General features: G+C 39.6%; 1 protein-coding gene across 1 annotated transcript in view; it reads left to right on the top strand.

Annotated features, from left to right (window-relative positions):
- Positions 1–24,278, top strand: part of SHB (SH2 domain containing adaptor protein B) — a 67,374-nt gene that overhangs the window by 16,186 nt on the left and 26,910 nt on the right. Inside the window, exon 3 of the mRNA XM_005486291.4 lies at positions 19,671–19,886. Within this exon, the coding sequence (XP_005486348.2) occupies positions 19,671–19,886 (216 nt within the window). The remainder of the gene's footprint in view (positions 1–19,670; positions 19,887–24,278) is intronic.

Below are 24,278 nucleotides of genomic sequence, written 5' to 3'. Positions count from 1 at the left end.
GTCTTGCAGTTGTCAGGCAGTTTGTTCTGAGCTGATGTTTAATTTAAAAGAATAGGCAGTCCCTGAGTTGATTTATTTCAATTAATTATTGAAATAAATAATTTTATGTGTTCCCATGCTGTCTGTGGTTAGAATTGGGTTCGGTCAGACTTGAAGTTTTTTCTGCTGATAATGCTCCCCATAAATCTGCAGATTGGTGGTTGTGATGACTGGAAAAAAGAGCAACCTTTATGACAAGGTTTGGAAGGACTTCTCAAGGAAAGACTTGACCTGAGGTCAAGTTAGAGTGTGTTGACAACATGATAAATGCATGTTGATAAGAAGCTCTCATCTTTTGTCAGCTGAACATATCTGCTGTGGTATTGCCATTCCTAGGTGTCTGTCCTTGTCTTCAGGAAATCCATGCCAGAGGTTCAAAGAGAATCCCTGGCAATCCAGTTCCTGAAGTGCTGTGTGGTGGGAATCTCACCTTGGCTGGGTGTGCATCCAAAGCCGCAGCAACAGTTGTTGCATCTTTGCCTTGACCACAACCTCTTTGGAGATTTGATGTCCCAGAGTAACTACATGAGTATAAAGGAAGTTCTCTGTGATATATGATGTAAAGTATCCTGGACTGTGCATGGAATTGGCTGAAAATTCTGGACTGGCTGCTACCAGTGACAGCAAATAGAGATAGCTGATTTCTAAGGATCCTGAGTAGTAGGTTGACCCTACTTCTCCCCTGGCATCAGTTTGTAGCTGCTGCAGTGTCATGAGGTCTGTCACAGAAACAAGCCTGTGCTGCCCTACATAGGCTGTAGCCAAGCATCACTGCTTGGATCAGGTGTAGTATGTTCTTTATGCTTGAGAGAGGGCTCTGCAGACGAGCAGTGGCTGGAGATGCTGCATTTGAACAGAAGTGAATGGCTGAGACACTGTCAGGTCAGAGTGCTGGTGATCATAATATCCAGACCTCTGTCATCCATTTCTTTCAGGGAATGCTAGGGGAAGAGAAGTTATTTCCACTTGAATATTTACTCTCATCAGTCTGCACTGAATGTCAAATCCTGGAGAAGGGTCTGTTTGTTTTCTGTGGTAATCCCTTACCTGAGAGGAGAGAGGTTTCCTTAGTTGATGGATATATGACTATGGCAATGGTTGGGGAAAATGTGTTCTTTTTTTTCCCCTAAAAATCCCTTAAAAGTCAGAAGGCCCTGTCCCAGCTATAGCCTTACAGCCACGCCTTTCCTCTTTCTCCTGACAGCTGTGCATGTTGACATAACTCTTCCAGGCATCTCTGCCTGTCAGAAAGATTTAACACCAGTCCTCAGATTGCATGAAACATTTGCCATCAAATGCCAGATGAAGGCTGCCTATACCACAGCCTTCTGTGTGCCGCATCATAGAGTGCATCTAAAACTTGCCTTTGGAGAAAGATCCAATTTTGGATCATCATTCAAATGAAGATATGCTGGTAGGCAAATAGTTGCACAAACAATTGAGTTATTTTAAAGTATGATAAGGAGTACTGCCTTTAGAGATGGAGGTGATAAACTGCATCTGTTGTCCTGCTTGGTGCTTGGATTTGAAGAGAGAGAGCATCTTGCTTCCAAAAGGAGATATTTTATGCCCTGTGTAACCTCTAAAGTTACCCTCATCAGAACAAGTTATGATCTCTTGAGTATGAAGCACCTAGCATGATACATACTATAATATATAATTCAGCTTACTCAAACCACCATAAAATTAAGGTCATTGTAAGTCTCAAAATAATTTGAAACATAATGAAAAATGGCTGGGTGAGGGGCGGGGGTGTTTGGTGAGAGAGGAAGTAGAAAGCATTATCAGGATATGAGGCCTACCCTGAGAAAAGTGTGTTGGCAAAATCACTTCTCTTTTTTCTGGATCAGGAATTTTGTATCTTCTGTTCTGTAGAATGGTCAGGGAAGGAGAAATTAAGCCCTTGAATTAGAACAGTGATTTGAAAGGTGAGATAAGCATGTGGTGCATCAGCGCCCTGATTACTTAGAGATCTAGGAATGCCTCAGGTCTGTGCCCTGGTAGTCTTGATGTACATCACATTTTTCCTTTGCTTTTATAAATATGACCTAGGGCTGTGCCAGGGACATCAGCCTCTTTATGAGGTTCTGGACTCTAGTTCACGCATCTGCCTCAGTGATGTGGTAGCCACATCATTGAGACGCTCCTCTTGTGTCTCAGAACTCTGAAGATTTAAATGGGCAGCATTACTGAAAACAGTTGCTTTCCCTGAGATGTAAGATACCGTGTGGTATTCCTCATGGAGCAAATGCTATGTTACGTGCAGACTTAAGAAGGCTGCCATAGCACTATTGATAAAACATACACTGTGCCTCTGTTCTGATCTGGGTAACTTGAGAAGTTCCTCAGGGCATAAAAGATCTCTTTTTGCACAGCCGAAGTAGGTGTTAAAGGAGGAAGGAATTAAATTTGTTATTGATGTATTTCTCACAAGAGTCTAGTCACACAATTGTCCGGGGACTGGACATGTTAGATCTTGTAGGTGGGATGTGCCAACCCATGAGATCAGGGAAAGTGCTCAATGTGCATTTGGTGAGTCTGAAATTGACACAAAAGCATGCTGCCACTACTCCTTGAACACTGGAAAATCTAAGTCATGAAAAGGCTTCTAGCCATAAATGGAAATCTGAATTCAAGTTTCAAACTGAAAAGATAAGCTTGTATGCATGCTCCAGGGTTGGGTGAGTGATGTAGCAGAAGGATCTGTGTACTGGACTGAAGACCTAGGGAATCCCTAGAGCTTTTCCTAGGGATTCTCTAGAGCATTAGAATCATGGTACAGAGATACCTGTTTTCTTGCCTGTGTTGTTCAATGCTTTCATCAACCTGAGCAATTACATAATAGCAAAAGTGAGCACAAACTAAGGGAAGTGTGTGATGAGGATTTTCATCCAGAGGGGCTTTAATGAATGTGAGCATTTTGTCAACAGGAGCTCTTTTAAAATTAAATGAGGGGTTATTAGAGAGAATTCTGAAAGAAAAATCACAGCTTTGCTCATAGGCTCACAATATTAGCATCCTCTTCTTTTCTTCTTTTTCTTTATATTTATCATCCTGTCTCCATATGCATCATCCTGCCTGTACCATAGAACAGCAGTGATCAAGTCTAACTAGCTCATACTTAGAAATTTTGTGCCTGGGCTTATTTCTCTGAGGATGCAGAAAGCTGATACTCCTCTACAGGTGCAATGCTAGAAGAGTAAATGCCTTCTTGCACTTCACTACTTCTTTCTATGGACTGAGGTAAGAGCCCATAGCTGCATCACAGTGGAATCTCTAATGCATGACAGGTGGCCTAGCAGAAACAGTGCACCTGCCTTAACTGGGAGCTTCCCATAGACATGCTGGGAGAAGTAGCTCAGTCTTCGTGCAAGCTATCACAGAAATGCTGGGAATATGGAGAAAACAGGATTCCCATGAACCTGGACCTACTTCAAAAGACCTTGGGTGTCAGTTTCCCTTGTAACTAGAAAGGCTGTTTTTTGTTCAGACATGTAACTTCATCTGAATAGTCACTAGAGCACATTGGTGGTGAGTCAGATCTTGTAAAATTCTTTACCAGGTGGCCTCTGGCATGTTGCTTGTTGGCACCGGGTTTGCAACTGCAAATAATATAAGAAAAGCAATGATAACTACTTTGATAAAGGCTTTGATTAGAATGCCTAGATTAACACATACAGATGGGAAGTTTAGGAATAATATTTTTGGCTTATTGAAAATCATGAAGCCTAGCAAGCTAACCAGATCTCTAAGCACTGTAGTAAAATTTGACTGTGTAAAATTTGCTGTCTGTCTGTACTTGAGCATGGCAGACAGCTGTAGTAAACACAGGAGAAGCAGTGTATTTGTCCACTAAGCTCAACAGCTGGCATCATTTTCAGAAAGCTTTAAGCTCCTTCTTTTGTTTCTACATTTATGTGTTTCAAGTCTAATTCTCTTTGAGGTCTAACAATAGGCTAGCCATAACTGGAAATGAGCCCCAAATGAGAATCGATCCATTGTGAATTCCTCATTAGCACTATTATCATCCGGTTTCCAGATGATGTGAATAGACCACGTGCTGGTCATTCTAGTAAAAAAGTTAAGATTTTTATTTTTTCCTTTAAAAGTGTGGAAAAGTGCAAGGTAACAATTCACTCTTGAAATTTGATGTGCATGTGCTCTCATCTCAACATTTGCAATGTGGAGAGCCACTGGGTAGGATTTGAAGATCAAAGATCAGTAGCACACAAAAGTAAGTTTGTGATTGATAAGAAGATTGTTTTATTTGGTGTTGGGAGTTTCCTTTAGAGCAGCACTGGAAATCTTGGAGAGCTCTTCCTAGAAGTGATAAAGGAGGGATGTCTGATATGTTCTGAGCATTCTCCATCATTTGGAGCATAGTGCTAGTGTTACTGTCACCTGCTGCCATCCTGTAGTGCAGAACTCCCTGCGGCTCATGAGAAGGGAGGACATATGCTCTGAACAGCTGTGCTTCTTCTTTAAAGTATGCTAGATGCAATTTTAATTAGAAACCTCCTGGGCTTCAGCATCTATTTCAAATTGTTTCTTACTTAATTTGGAATTTGGACAGACATTCTATTGGGCAATGATTTAAAGGAAAGAAATTGTCTAAGAACAATTACAGAAGAGAACATCTTCCTTGGCATTAGGTCTAAAGTGCGTGAATTGAGTGATGTTTGAAATAGTGCTGCGCCTGCTTCAACACAAGTCCTTGCGTTTTCTGAGCAAAGCCGCAGATCTCACACGTGCCGTGAAACCCTACCAGTTTAGAAGCATGTCCAGTTGCCAAGGTCATCAGTACTTCTCTTCCTGTCTTCATGAGCGCTTGTACCCCATCAGTGACTGTGAGAAGATAAAGCCAGAAAGGGGAGAGCCTACTTTCTCATGTAGTGAGAGACTGTGATGTGCAGTCATTGCTGCAGCTGGGTGCATCACTGGACTGGAAACCAGCTGTGCATAAAATTAATACAACTGCTTTATGTTTAAAGATGCTTCCTCCCCTAGAAAGATTTAAGGTGTTCTCTCTAATGTTTATTGCTACAAGCTTAATTTAATGTTGGTTTTGTTTGTGTTTCTAGACCTTCACCTTGTGCTTTTGATTTGATATAGTTTGGAAATGGACTAAATGTGAAACTTGAATCACTAGACTGAATAAAAATTGAGTTTTTCACAGTTTCTTGACTCTTGTTCTCATTAAGACAAAAGTTTATGCCCAAAATAATGGAAACAAGATGTCCAGAACTTTGGAAACATACATCAGAATTATAGTAGACTATCTGAGTATGCATGTTGACGGACTGTAACTTCATTTATTCAATTTCCTTGCTCACTGTCTGATGAACATGTACTTGCATAAAAAGCAAAACGAACGAATGGATGTTTGGGAAAAAGAGATCAGTGAGGTCAAGGTGCTATTTAACCTTTGCCTGCAATCTGGAGGATTGGTGTTGGCAAAGAAGGAGTTGTTTCAAGACACTTTTGATGAAGACTGTTAGTTTGACAAAATCTATCTGCTTTCCTAATATAAGCAACATGTGTAATGTATGCAAGTGTTTTTTCCTTGGTGCCTACCTGTGCTTTGCATACAGCGTTGCCTGTGGCATAGGGAGTTAGATTTGTGTTTCTTAATATGCTGCTTTGATTCTATGTCTGTTTTCACCTGCCTTTTACCACAGGGCTTCCTTGTACTCCATCCTTCTCATCCCCAGATAAGTTTCACGATTTTGGACTGTTCTTCTTAAGAACAATGATACTTTTAATATAGAATGTGAATTGCCTGTCCTTTCAAGACAGCAATGCTTCTGGCAGCAGTTTGAGTAGCACTGAGGTCTCTGTGGTCCTAAAGGATCTTTAATTGTAGCACTCCAGCAGTTGTGTCTTGGAAATATGAAAAAGAGAACTGTGACCCTAGAGTGAAAAGAATTCAGTCAATTGGAATATTGGTATTCTTTTGGTTACAAAGGTGAAAGAGCTACTGTTTTTTCATTTTGTGTCCTGCTGACCTGTTCAAAGCCTCCTTTACCTCTCCCTCCCATCTCCCCTCTACCCTCCTGTCCCCAGCTCTTACCCTCTAGTACCACGTATGTTGAATTTGGAGGTGTCTCACTTCTCTGGTCATCGATTTGATCTTGGTACAAAGGATTCTCTTAGGTAGAACATGCCTGAATGTGAAAGTATATTGCCATGAAAGGATCTTCTGCCTGCCCTGTAGAGATTGGTGTGAGTTGTATAAACCCTTAAATTGGATAAAGTAAATAAAAAATGAAACTGTTCTGCATTTTCCCTTGTAATCAGACCTCTGTAGACTGTGATTCCTTCTGATTTAATCAGTGTTCCATATGTTCTTTCCATGCCTGGAAAGGCTTAGAGGCAGTGAACAGAAACTGAAATTACAGGTTCATTGAATACAGAGGGGGAAAAAAATCTCACTGTGAGGACAGTCAGATTGTGGAGAAGGTTGCCATGTGAGATTTTGTAGTCTCTGTCTTCAGAATTTTTCAGGACTGGACTGAGAAACCAGAATGTGAGTAACCTTGTCTGACTCTGTAGCTAAAACCTGCTTTGAGTTGGACATTGCTTCCACTTCCTGAGATTTTGTTTAACCAAGCTTATTTTATGATCCTCTAACTGATTTGTGAAAGTGAGAAGTGGCTGTGAGAGTTAGCATATCCCAGACTAGATTGCTGGAACCCATATTTGTTTAGTCTCAGTTGATTTCCAGCTTCATACCATGACAGTATGTTCCCAATACTGATCCTTTTAAACTTTATCTCTGGGAAGACCAGACAGGTGACTGTGAGGCACAAGGAAACAGTTTGCTGAGATGTAGCTTGAGCAGGGGCTTATGCACAACTACTCTGGTTTTGTGGAGGTAACCTTAGATGGGCAGACTCCATGCTGAAAGCACACTGTTGAAGCAAGGAAGTCTGACTCTTGACAGCTGTTCACCATCAGTTTGTGGGGGGGAAGGAGCAGAGGCTGAACAGATGGGTTTCCAGACTGCACTCAGCCTGTATGTGCACTTCTGGACTCTGTTGGCAGGAATTGTGGGTGCTTTCCAGGTGGAGGTTATGATGGAAGCATAGGTGACTGATGCCATTGTGCCCACAGCAACGGAACACTAAACTCATTTTTGGTCTGACTGGGAGGAGTGTTATTTTATTAGATAGGGGGACATCAGAGGTACATCTTGCCAGCATATCAGCTCTCAGTCTTCTCAAGCTGATGCCAGCTCTATTGCTTCTTGCAACATGGCTCAAAAGCAGAATGTGGAGAATTTGTTACATGAATAATCATGTAGATGTGGACTGTTGCTGATGAGTTTTACAGGGATTTGTTACATGGAGATGTAATAGCGATATTAAAATAAAAAATGAGACACGCACTAGGGACAAAAAGTGATACAAAAATGCCTTGTCACTCTTGTATGTATCTTCAATTATGCTTTGTTTTCCGTTTCTCTTTTATTCTTTTGCAAAGAGGCTTTTAGCCAAAGGAAATGTGAAAATGTTTAAGAGCAGCAGGTTAATAAACAAGCTAGTGTCAGGATGACAACCCTGGGAATAGATATTTCTAGCCTAACCCTGATTTGTTGTATTTTAAAGGCAACTACTGGACTTTACGCATGCCATCAAGCCAGAAGAAATTTCTACCATTTCCCCAGCTAGCTGTGCTCAACTCAAAGGTCTTGCTTGGGGGTCCTTCCACCCCTCCCCCCACAAACTAGTGAGAGTTTTTTCTCAGAAAAACTTTCTCAATCATACTCTTTCTTATTATACTCTCACCTACTCAAATCACTTTGGGTTTTTTATCTGCGCTGTACAGAAGAGTTAAGTAGGCTCAAAAAAGCTGGTACAGGAAGTATTATTTAAGCATGAGGTAAACAGAATAGTTCTTTGAAGGAACAAGATACCCTTTCAGCCCTGATATGTAGTCATCTTTATTGTGCTTAGCTTGCTAGTAAATGAATAAAATTTTTGCCTGCTGATTTTGCATCCAGACTCTGGAAATTCCAAGTGGCAAAAATTTGAGTGAAACCTTTAGTAAATTAGGTTTGTTTCTGACATCAGCTGTAATGTAGTAGCTAGTATGCCTTTTTCAGTTAGGAAACCCAAACCAGATGAGTGCTTTCATATCCTTGGAAGTAAATGACACTTGAAGATTCAGCCAGTTCTGTGTCTGCTTTTGCCACACAGACTGTACATCTTGCCATATCAGTTTACCAACAGTTTAATGTGGCTTCACAGCAGTGTCATAAAACAAACTTAAAACTTCAGTGAGAAGTGGTGAGAAACACAGTCTTTGTGCTCTTTGCATTTTATGTTGGGTGGCAAAAACGTACAGCTTCTCTCTTTCTCTGATTTCTGGCTATGAAGAACTCTGGTTGAAAATGCTCCTTTGCAGGCTTTGCAGGAGCTCAAAAATCTATGCAAACCCAGCTGTTCATTATCATTCTGGCTGCTAAAATTATTAGAGGCAATTGTCTGCAGGAGCAGCCTGTTCCTTCTGGCTGAGGTCAGGTAAGCTTCATCTGGTTTTGGTGTGTGTTGGTGTGCTGATATGTCCATTAATCTTTATTATCCCTACTCAGGTAAAGACCTAGGACGCCTTCACTGTGTTTCTGCTTGTGATGGACTGTGTTGTGCTACTGTGATTAAATTTGTTGAATGATACCAATGTACAAATAGAAGATGGAAATATTCAGTCTTCATCTGGGCTTGAACAAGGCTATTCATTGTTCAGTTTCATGTGTAGGTGTCTTGGGAGAGTCCACATACATCCTGGTTTTATGAAGCAGGATGTAAGCATGCAAAGCTGATGCTATAGCAGGTTACACTAACAATTAAGAGCAACACAGGTAAACCTGGGGGAAATAAGGTTAGCCTGAAGGAACTCGGCTTGCTTTCTGCATTCATTTTCTGTGGATATTTTGAAAATTCACTGATGAAGCAGTGGGTTTTCTGCGGTTCTGGTTCTTCAGTTGAACAACAGTTGTGCTTGTCTGGGATGGGCTGCAAGACAGAAAAGCACGAGCTTTTTCTAGGCAAGTCCTGCAGCAGCAGTTATGGCTCTAATGCAGCCTGAGATAGCCATGAAGGTGTCTGTGCTGCTGCCTCAGTTGAAATAGAAAGGGAAGAGTGAGAAGAAGTTTAAAAAAAGAGGATGTTTTTCATATATACTTTTGATTTTGCATTATATTTTTGTGGAGTAGGACATACTATAGCTCTTTCCTTTGACTGTGACATGCACCATCACTGAGATCCTGGCATCATGGTAGAATAATAGAGCATAACAAAAGACACCCTCTCTTAACTATTCTTAAAGGATCTTTTTTTATCCATCTCTTAAAAGAAATAAAAAAACCAGCAAAAAATAAAGCCTTCCACAGTTGTTTCCATGGGTGTCATTCTGTGCATGGTAATTGTTTCCATGTTCATTGTTTGATGGTTTAGAGATGCATATTGAAAAGTAAGAGTATAACTGGAACATTTACCAGAAAGTGTTGATTCAGTTGCATCAGGATTGCAATGCATTTTTATAACCTGACTTTTTCTCCCTTGACCTAATTGGAAAATATTAAATATTGCTCTTCCAGATTTGTGATACTTCCATTGCAAGAAGTGAAAAAAGTACTGATTTATGATGTTTGTACATGACTGTCATTTGCTTTCTTAAAGCACCTGTTCTTAACGATTCTGTGCTGAATGCAAACCAGATTTATTTGCTGTTATGTATCAGTGTAAGCACAAATACTCGAGTGATGATGTGATAGACTGTATACATGCAAACACTGCTGCATGTTCTGTACTGTTGTATAGGTCTTGTCCAAGAGAAAAACCCAACACTGTGTAAATGACAGATTACTCTGCAGGTGGGCTTCTAACTAGGAATGGACATCCAATCCGGGTTTACCTGACTAGTATAATAATTACAGATAAATCTGGAAATACAGGCAAGGTACTGAATATTAGCAGCTGCACAGCTCAGCACAAAGTATTTGAAACCTCCAAATGCTAGATACAAGTTTCTCCTTCCATCAATCTCTTGCTGACCTTGACATAATGAGTAAAGAGATCATAGGCCAAAGAGGATGAATTTTCCCAGTAATTTCAGTGTTCATATTTTTCTGTGCTGTCAGCTGTCATTTAATGCATGCAAGGCCTTGGATTGTGATAAGTTAAATCAATGGTTGCATGTAATGACAACTGAGCAGCTTTCTTCATCTAACCATGCGAAGGTAGAATTCTAAACTAAACCATTTTTTCTCCAGGGCTGAACAGCAAATGCAAACCATTTTTTATTTCTACATTAATGATCCTTATGGCATGCATGTGCAGAACTGTGCTAGATTTTAAATTTACATTGGAGTTACACAGTTGGAGTTATATTTGGAAGCTTGTATGTCCGAGAGGTGGTGATTCATCCTCGTTAGGTGCTGAATACAGTTGCTAGATTATCCCCGTAACTCTGTTTGAATGACACAACAGAAAGATTCCAACTAGGACAATACTTCCCTTGGGGAAAGCGTGTAAAAGTGGGGAAAATTGCAAATAACCACAGTGGCTGATCTCTGCTGTTTGCAGTTTGCCAGTTGGAAAATTGTAAATGATCACTGTGGCAAATAATCACTGTGGCTGTTCCTTGCAGTGAACAGGAGAAAAACCAGATGGTTTAGCGTGCAGATGCTGTGTGGCTTTTAAGTCCTGCCAAAGGAGGAAACAGTACTGATAGTGCCTGCTCTTCCTGGAATGCTGGTTGGGGAAAGAGCTGTAACAAATGCGTCAGATATTGCTTCCAATGCTTTGACTTCTCTTTGTTTTCTTAGCATTTTTCTTTTTAAAAATTACTAATAAAGATAAAATAATGGACATTAGTTACCAGGAAAGTTTCAGGCTATGTTTTCAGCTGGCAATTGGGGGGTTTTGAGGTTTTTTTGGTTGGTTGATTCTTTTTTAATCATGGTGACGCAGTCATTCACAGGCTGGATGAAAACATTGCACAATTCACATTTCTGTGTTCCTCTTGATGATGTGGCCACCAGGTCTATGGAATAAATCTGTGGTAGGAATTATTAAGTAGGAGTTCTTCTCCTTCCTTCTATGGCAAATGCTAGCAGGTGCCTAAGAGAAGATAGCATGTCTCATCTCGCTGAGAATACACCTCATCTGAGTTTGTTAAATCAGATATGGCATTTCTTCTGGCTACAAAAATCTACTGCCTTACTGTACCATGTAAGTTGTACCTGTAGGGAACTTCTTCCCACTATTTGTATCAAAGGGAGGAAGTCTGGAGGGAGGCGTCTATCTACTTATCCTTCTCTGCCCTCTCCCACATCCCTAGGAGGCTGTGCTCAAACCCAGTAACGTGCAGAAAAAAGATAACTCCTTTCTGTATAATTCTCATTGAATTAAACCTGCAGCTCTCAGGAAACAGTTCTCTATTTTGTCTTGATCTTATAAACTCCCTTTTGCTCCCATCTAGTCACTCCTTGCAATATCATCCTGAATATATAAATATATATATTTATACTCATTAAAAATAATTTTGATCTCATTTGGTAATTTGATTCTTTTGACTAAGCTTTTAGCAAACAGAGACTCTCACAGGCAGACATGATGCAAGAAAATATCTTCCTTCTGTGTGAGTCTTGAAGAGCATTTAAATTATGAATGGTTTCTTCTTCCATTCCCACCCTCTCTCAAGGTAATTCCTGTGAAGGTGAGATTTTTTCTTTCTGAAGAGCACTGGCAAGGGCATAGGGCAGCATCGGTAGCAGTCATGAGCAGCAGGACTGATCTAACTGCAGGAAACAGTCATTGTCACTATAAACTTCTCTGTCCTGACATGGGACAGCTTTAGCTTGTTTAAAATACTCATTTAGATGTTGGTGTTAGGATGGCTTTCAAGGAGAATTTATTCTGTTTGTGCTAATCTTAAAACAAATATTTTGGGACACTGGAGTTTGTGTCCTGGACTGATGAGAACTCTTGTACTAACTGGCGTACATGGAAATTCCAGCACAGCGTTCTGTTTTCCAGAGGGCTTCTGTTCCCTCTTATCTCAAGAAATGAATCGTCTTTTACACAGCTTAGAAGTTTTAGAGCATGGAATGGGGATCTTAAATTTTTTGGTTTGCACTGTTGCCACTTGGATTGTTCTGTTTAGACCATGAAACAGTGATTCTTGCATCCCAAAGATCAGTACTCCAGGGAGATCAAGAAAACCTACAAACAAACCAGGAACATAGCACTGTGATGTAACTGTCTGTAGCAGCATCTGGAGTTGGCTCTTGGTCAAGCTGCAGTAAATGTACAGAGTTGCAGAGCTTTTTGGATTCTTTTTTCCCTTATCTAAATAAAAAGGGCATCCCTACTCCTCTTCTGTCTTACTGAAAAATGTGCAAGGACTAAGTAGGTCAGCAGCATCAAAGCACCTCCAAAGAGGAGAAGTCTGCAGAAATCAAGAATTTAAAACTGACAGTTAAACACTGCTTATTTATCAGAAAATATGGTGTTGAGGTGGAAGGCTTTATAGAATAAATTTCTGCCTTCAGGGAACCGGAGAAAGTTAATATTTTTATTTCTTGGCCTCTGCCAAAAGAGAAATACATCTCCAAAGATAATTTTCATGTCCTTTAGAAACAGTATGGCTGTCCTTCCAGGCCACCAGGATTTAGGTGTTCTTCCCATGTGTTTTGTTTTTTTAATCAGCATCCTTTGACTCCACCAACACCCACCCCTCCTCTTCCTCACCCTTCCCACCCACAAAGACAAATGTGTACTTCCTGTCCTCTTGGGCAGGGTAGTGGTTGCTTGTTTTAATCCAGTACATACCTTCTGTGGAAAATTTTAATTTGGATTTTTTGCTGGTTTATTGATACTTATCATAAACAGTCTTCTCCCTGCCTGCCCCTGCTCTGACTAGCCTAACAACTTTTCTTTATCAGGATTGCTGGAATGTAATGTTGCTTTGAATGCTTTTTCCTGGGGTAATGAGTCATACTTGGACTTTAGTAGTATTTCCGGCATGATGCAGGCATTGTGAAGATGTTGGTTTTCACATCATATGGTTATGCCAAGCCCTCACAAGGAACAGGGGAACAAATGTCTGTTCATTCCTGGAAAGTGGCTCACTTCTGAGTCATTTGGCTTCTGTTTGGAAGAAAAGATGAGGGAAGGAAGATCTTCTCATATTCAGCTTTTCCTGTAGCAAAATCTGGAATAATTACCATTGGATTGTAGTTGCTGCAGTCTCAAAGCAAAACAGCTCTCCCTGCCACTGGAATATAATTGGTGCTCCCTTGTATCGCAGCAGTTGGAGGCATCCAGCTGGATCTGGAAGCAGAGGGAAAAGCAGTTTGATTTCTGGTGACCTGAGGGTAAAATTTGAACAGAGGTAAAACTTAACTTCTCTAATGAATAGGCTTTGTAGTGATAAAATGAGAATTCTGCATCACAAGTCCTAAAATATTTTCATACTGTCTTTCCAAAATGGATTTGAAAAGAAGCAGTAATAGCAAGGCTTGGATAAGTAAGCAATTGGCTGAGTATTTTGACCTGTTTATCTGGGATTTAATTCAATGGAAGCAAATGTTCATATCAGGGTGATCTTTGCATTAATCTGTCTTATGCCTGCGGCTAACTGGCAAGTTAGTGGTTGATTGTTGCCTGCCCATACACCTGGAGCAAACAGCTCACTGCCTTTCAATGTGATTACTTGCCAGTTCAGTGATTTTCCATTAGAGGCCTTAAGAGCAGAACATGTGTAAAGCAGAGGTTTGAGCATTTCAGAAAAACTTACGCCTTGATAACAAGCACTCCTGCAAATGGGTCTTTGTTGTCTGTGATCAGATCTGGCCCTGATGTGACCTTTACCTGCTAGAGATTGCCAGGCTGTCAGGATAATGTCGGGGGGGAAATGCATCAGATGCTCAGCAATACCTCTCAATGTGAACCTGAGCATTTTCAAGTTTCTTTCTGCTTCCACTGATAATTTCTGGTTTTCAGTGGTAGCTGAGAATACAAGAAATGCAATTGGCTGTTGTCCTCAAACAGGTCTTGTTCCTGAGTTATGTTCTCACATACTATTTCTTTTTTTTAAATATGGTATTTATTTTTTTTTCCCAGACTTATCTGCAAAAAGTCAGTATGCTTATAGCAAGTTCTCCAAACACTTTGTGGGCTGCCCTTTTAGGGCTTTTGAATATAAAGTGTTTGAATCCACATTCCACAAGTTCTGCTGTTCATAATTCTGCTTTGACTATCCTAGTTAAAGACAGGTTAGCCTGTTCTGTCATTGCAGAAACACTCCCTCTCCCTATAGGGAATTTCGTATACCTAGGAGGAAAAGATGCAAGAAGTTGACTCTGTTAAGGCTATAGTTGCTTGCTTGCTTGCTTTAATTAGATACCTTTCTGATGATAAATCTTTGGTCTGTCTGTGTGCCTTGAATAGCAGCACAGTATATGGTGTTCACTGCAGGCTGGTTACAGTTTTGCTCGTAGTTAATAGCAGGTTGTGTTTTTATTTGGTTAGTAGGAAACTAAATCCAGGTCAGTGGGATTGAAGTTGTTTAAATGCTGACTTCTGGAAAGAGAGCAGGAAAAAAGCAACCATCTGTAGTCTGAATCCAAAGGTAGGAGGACAGAAATTCTTCAGGCTGACAGCTTGACAGCTGTCCTCTGTACAACCTTATTCTAGCATAGTGTTTACATGTTAATGTGCATTAAATAGATGAACAGATTAAATAGATGAATCTACTGGGCTTCCTGCAAATAACTATGTATTTGAACAAATTTAACTGCATGCCAAAATGACCTTGAAAATCATTATACTTACATTAAAGGGCTTCTAGCAACAGCTGCTTGTTGGAGTTAGGAGTATTTCCAAGTATTTTGTTTCATGCTTTCTGAAGTAGGATGAAGATTTATTCAAGAATTTGGCCAGATAAACTCTGTGAGTTCTCTACAGCTGAATGGAGTTGAATGCAGCTAAATGTCCTCTATAAAATCCCTTCAATAGAATTCTGTTCTCTGTCCTGAGTATTGCTCTTAGGCTTGTCAGATACAAAGGGCTTTGATAACCCTGGTATTTTTCTTGAAAGTCAATTTCAGTGGTAGCTTTTCAAAAGTTGAGCTTGTATCTTTGTACTGTTTCCAGCATGAGATCTTCATAGTCGGATTTGTCTCACTAGGACAGGGCTTTTGGCTAGAGAAAGCAGCTAAGGAACTGGAAGGACTCTCATTTTAATTTGGCACTGGTCTTGATAGCAGTAGCTGAGATGGACATGGGTCTGGGTTATCACTTTTGCACCTGATGTGTGAGCCTGTGCACTTTGAAATCTGACATACTGGCAAGTAAAAACAGCTTTATTGTGCTGCTGTTGATCAATCTGTAAGTTAATGTAACTATATCCAATTCCACTATAGTTTTCCCCGGTTTTCAGTAAAGTACAGATGGCTGTCAGACTGATAAAGAACCACCTATGTCTGTCTTACCACTGATGCTGTGATTGGTTGCATGCAATTTGTTTAAAAGTTTTCCCAATAGAATAGCAGGGGTTGAAAAAAATCAGGCAATTGATATAAGGCAGGGATTTTATCTTGTGCAGGTTTAGACTCTTCCTGCATATTAGATGTAGACGAGCAAGATGTGCTGTTACTGTGATGCAGGAACCCCAACCTGCACAGAGTCATTGTCTTTCACCACACAGGAGAACAAAAACTCTTGCAAGCCCTTAACTTCAGGGAACATCTCTGTAACTAACATTCCTTACATGATTGTGGCAGTAAGACTCCTGCATTTTGCTTGTCTAGTGTTTCATCAAAAGATATGTTAAAAATGGGCTGTAAATGGCATTGAGTTTATTACTGCCTGGTGACATTTACAGATGTGCTTTACTTAGGAAAATGGGTTTTTATATTATCAGAACTTTTTTTAACAGTGCAACTACATTGTTTGACCTCTTGTTACTGCATGCTTTAGTTTGAGGTGAGGGAAATAGGCATTGGCATCTGGCCCATTATATGTTTTTTAGTCTGTTGCGACCTTTTGCAAGGCAAGCTGTAGAAGTTCACCTGTTTGGTTTGGTAAAGAAGTAAAGAAATGTTGAAAACACTACTTCATTGGCTTCATAGCTGTTCTCTGCCCTTAATGATATATCCCCTAATTCTCTTCAAACTATTTTCAGAAATATAGTGCATCTATGTGTAATCCTGTTCAGTTTTTTAGGGCTATTAAAGTGTTAGGTGTGGCTGATGTGGCTTCATGTCCTGTGGAGCTCTGTTCTGTATGTGAGTATCAGAATTGTTCACCAAGTGGGAAGAACAATGTCAAGTTGAGTCTTGTATCTCATAGTGTTGTTTCTGTTTTGGTACCTCTCCTAGTCAAGTTCTTGGTTTTACACAGGAGCCCAAACTTCTGGAGCCTGATTCAGTAATAACTGCTGATCTGTGAGAACAAGAATTGTCTGTGGGAGTCTTCCAGACTGCTAGCAAAATTAGTGCTTTCAAAACTTAAATTGTTACTTCTTCTGATAACTAGTAACTTAATGCTGAATTGTATACAAATGTACTTTTAATCAGCAATAAGAATTCTAATTATGTAGTTCATAAAAGTGAATTTCTAAACAAAAAGTTAAATTAACAAAGTTTTTTATTTCCTAATCTTTCCAAAGACTTTAGCCCTTAGAGCTGTCACTGTTAGAGGCTGTAAAATTACCATGGGAAAGGCTTCATCACAAATGTGCTGTTGTCTTCTATTATTCAATTCTTGAATATCAAGTTTGCACTGAGCTATCTGTGTGTATAATGCTAACACTGCTTATGGTACAGATTCATCTGTTCTGTCATTTATTGAAAGGAACTTTTTCTGATTTAGCTTTCGGTAAAATTACTTTTATTTACAAATCAAAGGTGAATTTTCAAGCATATTTATACAAAGCTTTACAAAAGAGATTGGAGATATGTGTGTAGAAGTGTGTGCATGCATGCATGCATATGTTTTTATATATCACAGAATCGCAGACTGTGGTGAGCTGGAAGGGATCATTATTAAGTCCAGTTCCTGGCCCTGCACTTTCCTCCATCTAGGTTGTAGCTTTTCCTAGAAAGACTTCTGTTTTAGAATCAAATATTCATAATTTTTCTAATTATGCTTCCTGAACATGAACCACCTTCTATTTACTGGTAAACTTTTGTGTATCGACTGATGCTTTGGTTTTCTGGATAAAAGAAAAATGTCAGGCAAGAGTTCTTGTATTGAAATATGCTCACACACAAAGAGCCAATTGCATAGCTGTATTTGGCACACAAATTTGTGTTTGGCACTTTCAACTGATTCAGCTTCTGTTCCTCAGAAATGCACATTTCTTGGTGCAGCATTGACTGGGTCCACAGTGCGAAAGACAAAAAGATACATACCAGTTTTCTAACTTCTGAAAAAACCAAAATGTTTCTCTTTCTGAACCAAAGTATTGGAGATAGCAGTGTATTCTTTCCATTACAGGTTTTTTTCTCAATGCAGCATTTTTTCTTGATGTGTTTGTTCATAAATAGAAGTGAAGAGGATGTGTCTTGCTTGTAGCATCACTTTTGGTGTATATTTCTTCAAAATTACCATATTTTTAATGCATAAATGAAATAATTTTTTTTCAAGGAATAAGGGCACTGTCATTTTGCAGACTTTTCACTGTGCTTTGAAGGGGTTTGGAGAAGTTACTTGATTATAATATTCTTGTTGATATATTACTTGATTTATGACTTTTGTTGTTTTAACAGAGAACTGCTCTAGGTCTTTCTTTCATTTGTAGCTTAAAAAGTTCTCTGAGTCTTTTCATAACTTTGCAATTTGCTATATTATGTTGTTGTTGCAGTGATCAGTATAATCACACAACATCTGAACTTGGAAGGGACCTCTTGATATTACATTAAAAAAAAAAATCCTGTTCAAGCAGATTCAGCTAGAATAGATTACCCATAACTATGTCCAGTCAGATCCTGAATATCTCCAAAGATGGATACTTCACAGGCTCTCCAGGCAACCTATTTCTTTGTTTGACCATTATCACAGTCAGAATGTGTTTTCTTGTGTTCAGATGGAATTGCATATTTTTTGACTTGTGCCTGTTATATCTTGGCCTGTCACTGGGCACTGTCAATAAAAGTCTTTCTCCATCTTCTCTGTCTTCCATCAGGTGTTTATATGCATTGATAATGTTCCCACTAAAACTTGTTTTCTCCCAGCTAGCCTGTCCCAACTCTTTCAGTCTCTCCTCATATGAAAAGTGGTTCAGTCCCATTACTGAGCTTCATGGCCTTTGCTGAAACTTCCTGCAGTATTCTGTGTTTTTTTTTGTGCTGGGCAGGTGAGAACTGGACCCACCAGTGCAGATGTGGCCTCTTCAGTGCTGAGTAGAGGGGAAAAATCCCGTCTCTTGATCTGCACTCAGCACTCCTGATGCACCCCAAGTTGGCTTGTCCCTCATTCCTGTAAGGGTGGATTGCTGGCTTGTGGTAACTTACTGCCTTTCAGGACCCCAAAGTCCTTCTCTGGTGAGCAGCTTTCTAGCCTGTTAGTGTGCCGTTTTCCAGCCTTCCTGGGTCTGTTTGAATGGTAGCACAGGCACCTGGTCTATCATTCACTCCACCCAGTTTTGTATGAGTAGATGCAGGGACTGTGACTTTGCCTAACCAAGGCTCTGTAAACTCAAAAGAATGAAGACACTTCCCATGACCTACCTGGTAATCTGTCCTGGGGCTGCACCTCACATGAGGGGAAGAAGGTACCCACAATGTATCACTTGGATCTCCTGAGCTACCTCTTGTGCCTGTTCCTCCTTACTGCTTCTTCTGATTTTGCCCAAAACGGTTTGGTTCTGATGGCTGTTCAGGCAGCCGAGAGCTGCTGTTACGACTGCTTTGATGTGAGATAAGCTCTAATGCTTTTCTTTTAGTTCTTACTCTAGTTCTAGTTCATTTTTTAGTTCTTACTCTAGTTCTAGATTTCTTTTAGGTCTTTTAGTTCTTACTCTAGTTCTAGATTTCTTTTAGGTCTTTTAGTTCTTACTCTAGTTCTAGTTCATTTTTTAGTTCTTACTCTAGTTCTAGATTTCTTTTAGGTCTTTTAGTTCTTACTCTAGTTCTAGTTCATTTTTTGCTGATATTCTGTAGGTGTAAAGGCAGACAACTTGTTTTTTATCAGCATATACTATTGTATTGTACTGTGGGATTTTTTTTTTTTCTGTTCTTTGTGTCTTCAAATTTCATTTTGGAACCATCTCTTCCTAAAGAGCTAACTATACACAAATTTCAGTGTTCTTGGGAATTTATGTACAGTTGCTCGTGAGTGTGCTTTTTAGCAGCTGACAGGGATTGTGTGCTTCCTGCAATCTGGCTCTGCACAAGCTGGGAAATGTTGGTGGAGGCTTGAAGCTGTGGTGGTTAACTGGAGCAAACTTTTGCTTCCAGCCAGTTACCAGTGTAGAATTTAGAAGTCTTGTACAAGCTTGTCATCTCTATAATTACGTGGCTATTAAGAAATGGGTGGAAGTTGAATGCTCTAAAATTATAGACTGTAATGATAAGATGTGGTTAGCAGTGATTCTGATGCAATTTTCCTCCTTGCCAACAGAGTTTCAACAGCAGGAAGGCATGAAGTCCCATCAGAAAAACATGCAGCTCTATGACACACCCTATGAACCAGAAGGCAGTGGTGTGGAATCTGATTCTGAAAGTGTGGTGAGTCGCCGTTTACGAGAAAGCAAATTGCCACAGGATGATGACAGGCCTGCAGATGAGTATGATCAGCCGTGGGAGTGGAACAAAGTCAGCATCCCAGCTTTGGCAGGTAGGATTCCTAGATCCCAGCCTCAAAATTCCCTCTCGCAATTGTACTATATACACTTGCCTTTGGGGTAGATCAAATAGTTATGCTCTTTTGTGTATGTGTTTGTGAAGAAATGTCTGTAAAGTGCATGTGGGTCATCTAAATCTTTACCTACTGCAGAAATACGAAACTGCACTTTTTGTTTGGTATTTCAGCCAACCTGTTGTCAATCATCTTAGCAACTTATTTCATAAAAGTTCTGATTCCCCTGCTCCTTCTCCCTTCTTTCATTTTAATGGATGGGATGTCGATAGAGTTAATTGTTGAGTATCTCTGTGGTGAGGAAGTTGCTTTGCAGGGTCCTGAAATTGTGGAGCTATTCTCAAAGGGACAGTGTGATGAAGTGTTGGGGGTGAGGCAGGAAGAAAAGAGGAGTGGCTCCGGGACCGAATGTGGAAGAAGCCTGAGAGCGATGATTACTGAGTAGTCAGTGTGCATTTATCCTAGGTAAATCCTGCTTGACAAACCTGTTTGCTTTCTGTGTTAAAACTACTAGATCTCTTAATGGAAAGAGAGAAGTAGGTCTCATCTGTGTAGACTTTAGCTTTTAGGATGTTGTGCTGTGGCATCAGCTGTGTTTGGAATGTTGTAGCCCAGATGGATGGACTAGTAGATCAGCAAAACCCTTTCAGAGTCATTGACCTCAAAGGGTAGTGTTAGTGATTCATACTCTTCCTGGAATCTGGTTACAAGTGTGATTCCTCCAAGGATATGTTCTGAAACCCTTCCTGTTGTTTTGCGGAGAAAAGAAGAAACTTCACAACTTGTAAAAGTTGTAAAGCTTGGTATGCTTTATTACGACGCGCGCCGGACGCAAGACTCCCCAAAAGGGCATGCGTGCCCCTGGAGACTCTGAGTCTCCTTTTTATCTCTCTTTCTAAATGCATATGCATACAGTTTCAAATTAAGTTCATACATATTCATTTTACATGACATTTAGCACTAATTCTTCTTTATCGAAGGAATTCTTAAGTCGGGGGCAGATTGACTTCGTGGTTTTTCTGTTTTTCTTTCTCTGTCTCCTTGCTGTCTCTGGAACGCGGCCTCTCCTTCAGCTTTAGCTCTACAGACTTTTCACTTCTCTTAGACACTTTACCTAGTTCAGGATGGATATTCTGTCTCATTCCCCCCTTTCCTAGGAAATAAGTAAATTCTTTTACTTAAGGAAAATTTCTACGACAATAAGTGTCTTTTAGTGCTTTACTATGTACATTTGACAAAGAGGTTAGTACAGCTATTCGTTGTAGCATTTTCTAGTTCTAAATTAACAATGTAATAGATAATCTTAAGCTTATCTCAACTAATATTAGTAAAACTAGAATAGGGTGGCACAACTTATCAAAGGTTTTATTTGCAGTTGGTGATCACTTAAAGATCACATCTCACTAGTGATTATCTGTATTTTATTCTTTGTAGAACTCTGGTTATTTCTTTTGTACCATGTTGGACAGTAATTAAGGTTTTCTTTCTACTTTCTCGGATTTCTTTCAAGACTTCTAATAGGTCTTGGTGCTTAATTAATTGTTTTACTAATGTAAGGTTCACCCCGATAGGGGTAGGTGGTAGTTTGTGATACATTGTGTAATTGGCTGTAATCAGCTGGTGGGATGTTACTGGTACTAAATACGAAAAATCACACTCAATAATCTTAACAAAATTACAAATACAAATACAGAGATTAGAATGGTTTCTACTAGACAGAATAACATCATTGCTATTAATTTGTACAGCAGCACAAGCAGTTCTCAAACATACACTCTTTTCTAGTATATACGAGCACAGTTTTCTGGTTAGTGACTGGATGAATTTCAAAGTGACAAATACTCTGTTCAGTGTCCAAACACATCTTGGGCATTAGCAGTATTGCTTTTACAAATGAATCTTATTTGTTCTCTAGTAATGCAGGATTCTAAGTTTACTACTTGCTACTTTTGATTCATCTTTTTGTGCCCACACTCTATGTTCTGAAGGATAGAGTGTTGTTTCTTCATGGTTTAATCTTAGGGCAATGATGGGATGGATAACATAAACAGTGGCATTACATATGGTAAGCACAAAGGCAGTGGCTACATTAGAAATAGGATCATAGGTGAAATTTACTATAATCTACCAGGATTAAAACTTCTTTTCAAAGTCAATTGCATTATCTTATTCAATTTTCTGAATTTCAGCTGGAAAATTACTTTTACTCTTTTCTTATATGATCAGAGTTGCTGTTGCTTGTATTTATAACTGTGCTTGTATACAACTGAAAGCTAAAGACACATTATCTTGAACTATACTAAGTGCTTCTACTATCAATTTGTGGTCTTGGTCTCTGGCCTGTTCATTCTTCTTTACTTTGGCAGTACTTTTGAAATCTGTCACTGGCTAATTCTTAATGCTAGTAGAGATTACTATAAAGGCTGCTTCAATTTTGTTAGGCTACTTGCTGCAGCAGCTAGTTTATTCATTAGTATTTCTGAATCAATTCTATTTAAAACTTCTAATCTTGTCTTTAATATGCCAGTTAGATGTTTGTTATGGGGAACAGGAACTGCTTTCTGTCCATGATCATCTTTTTTTGCTAGAGGGATGTGCTGGGCTCTTACTACAAATTCAGACACACTTCACAAGTGTATCTGACAGAGGTTTAGGTCATACTTGAGACAGATGTTTGTTCTGAAATGTAGAGACTTCAGGGAATTGAACTTCTCTCTCTCTCTCTAAAGCACTTGATTTCCTAGATGTGTGGCAAGCAGGAATGTCTCTCTTGGTCACTTACCTTGCCTTTAGCTAAGATCAAGCTGTGGACTGTGTTCAGGGTAGAAGATAATGGAGGGGAAATCTTGAGAGAAGAGCCTAAATTCATTGCCTACAGGCTGTATCAGGGTGAAATTACACTAACTGTCTGATTCATTTAGGTTATCACAGACTTCTTGGTGTTCATATACACCAGGGGAGGTTCAGACACTAATTACATCTGGTCTCTCATAAGCTATTTTTTTGATGACTAAGCACTTTACTTTGATTTCTTCGCTTCAGATTCTTTGAAGTGTTCACAGCTCTTGTTCTTGCTATTCTTACTCTTCACATACTTGATTTTCGTGGATTACTACAGTAGATATGTTTAATATAAACCTTCTTTATCTCAGAAGGTTTTCTTATGGATCTAGTATACTGATTAAATGCCAGGGACTAAGGCCATTCAGCATTGCTTTGGGTAGAGGTACTCTCTAGTTCTAAAACTTCAGTTATAATTCTATATAAAACAATTTTGTACACTAAAGTATGAGCTACTCTTGACTGCAATATACTCATTTTGCCTGAATAAGTTTTAGTCTTAGTTCATTGTCTCTTGGTGTCACTCTTGAAGGGGCTTCTGGGCCTTCTTCACTCGAGAGTGATGGATTTAGCATTTTGCTCCTTGATTTTGATTGCAGTGAAGGTGGTGAGAGGTACTTGCAGTGGTCTCTCCCACTGTGGTTCTGAAGTCTTCTCTGTAAGAGACTTAACATATACATCAACTCCAGGCTATCTAACTCTCTGCTCTGAGTTCTAGCTACAAGTTTCTCAATTACTCTGAGCTGTTTGCTTAATGCCACCATGTAAGTGGACATTCTGGACATTCTCCTTGTATTCTATTGTCTTTTATAAGGCATTCTAAAAGGATTCAGCATTTTTTTAGCTCAAAAGGTTTAGTTTGAATTTGCAATAGTGCTAGTGGAAGAGCTTCTTGCTTCAGTCTTATGATTTGCTGCTTAATCAAATGATTCATTCTCTCTCCCTGGCCGCTTGATTGGGGCAGTATGGGGTGTGAAGTTCTTAATCTATGCCTAGATGGCTACTAATCTGTTGCACTATTTTGGAAATGAAAGGTGATTCTTTATCTGAGGATATTGTGGCTGGAACTCTGAAGCGTGGTATTATTTCTTGTAAAAATGATCTGGTCACCTCTTGAGCTTTGACAGTTCTGGTGGGGAATGTTTCTGGCTACCCTGAAAATGTATCTATTAATACTAGTAAATACTGATACCCCCCTTTCCTTGGGAGTTCTGAAAAGTTGATTTGCCACTGCTATACAGGCCCATGGCCTCTCTCAGTCTGACTAAGTTTTGGCCCGGGGGTATTTTGAGGTTAGTCTGGAGGCAAGGATCACATTATCAGCTCACCTGAGTGATAGTGGCATATAGATTCTTGATAATGATACAACAGTCTTTTCAATCAGATGTGTGTTCTAGAAAGCCTGTGGGGATTACTACTTCAAAGTCAACACTTCATTCTAGTGCACTCTGTATCACTCGCAGCCTCGGTCATTTTGAGAAAGGAGCTACACTCTATAAAAGGCTTTAAGTAATTAGGCTTTAGTGTGTT

Source organism: Zonotrichia albicollis, chromosome Z (assembly GCF_047830755.1).
Source record: "Zonotrichia albicollis isolate bZonAlb1 chromosome Z, bZonAlb1.hap1, whole genome shotgun sequence".
Classification (NCBI taxonomy): Eukaryota; Metazoa; Chordata; class Aves; order Passeriformes; family Passerellidae; genus Zonotrichia; species Zonotrichia albicollis.
Note: the sequence above shows the minus strand (reverse complement) of the source record. Positions and strands in the feature narration are given on the sequence as shown.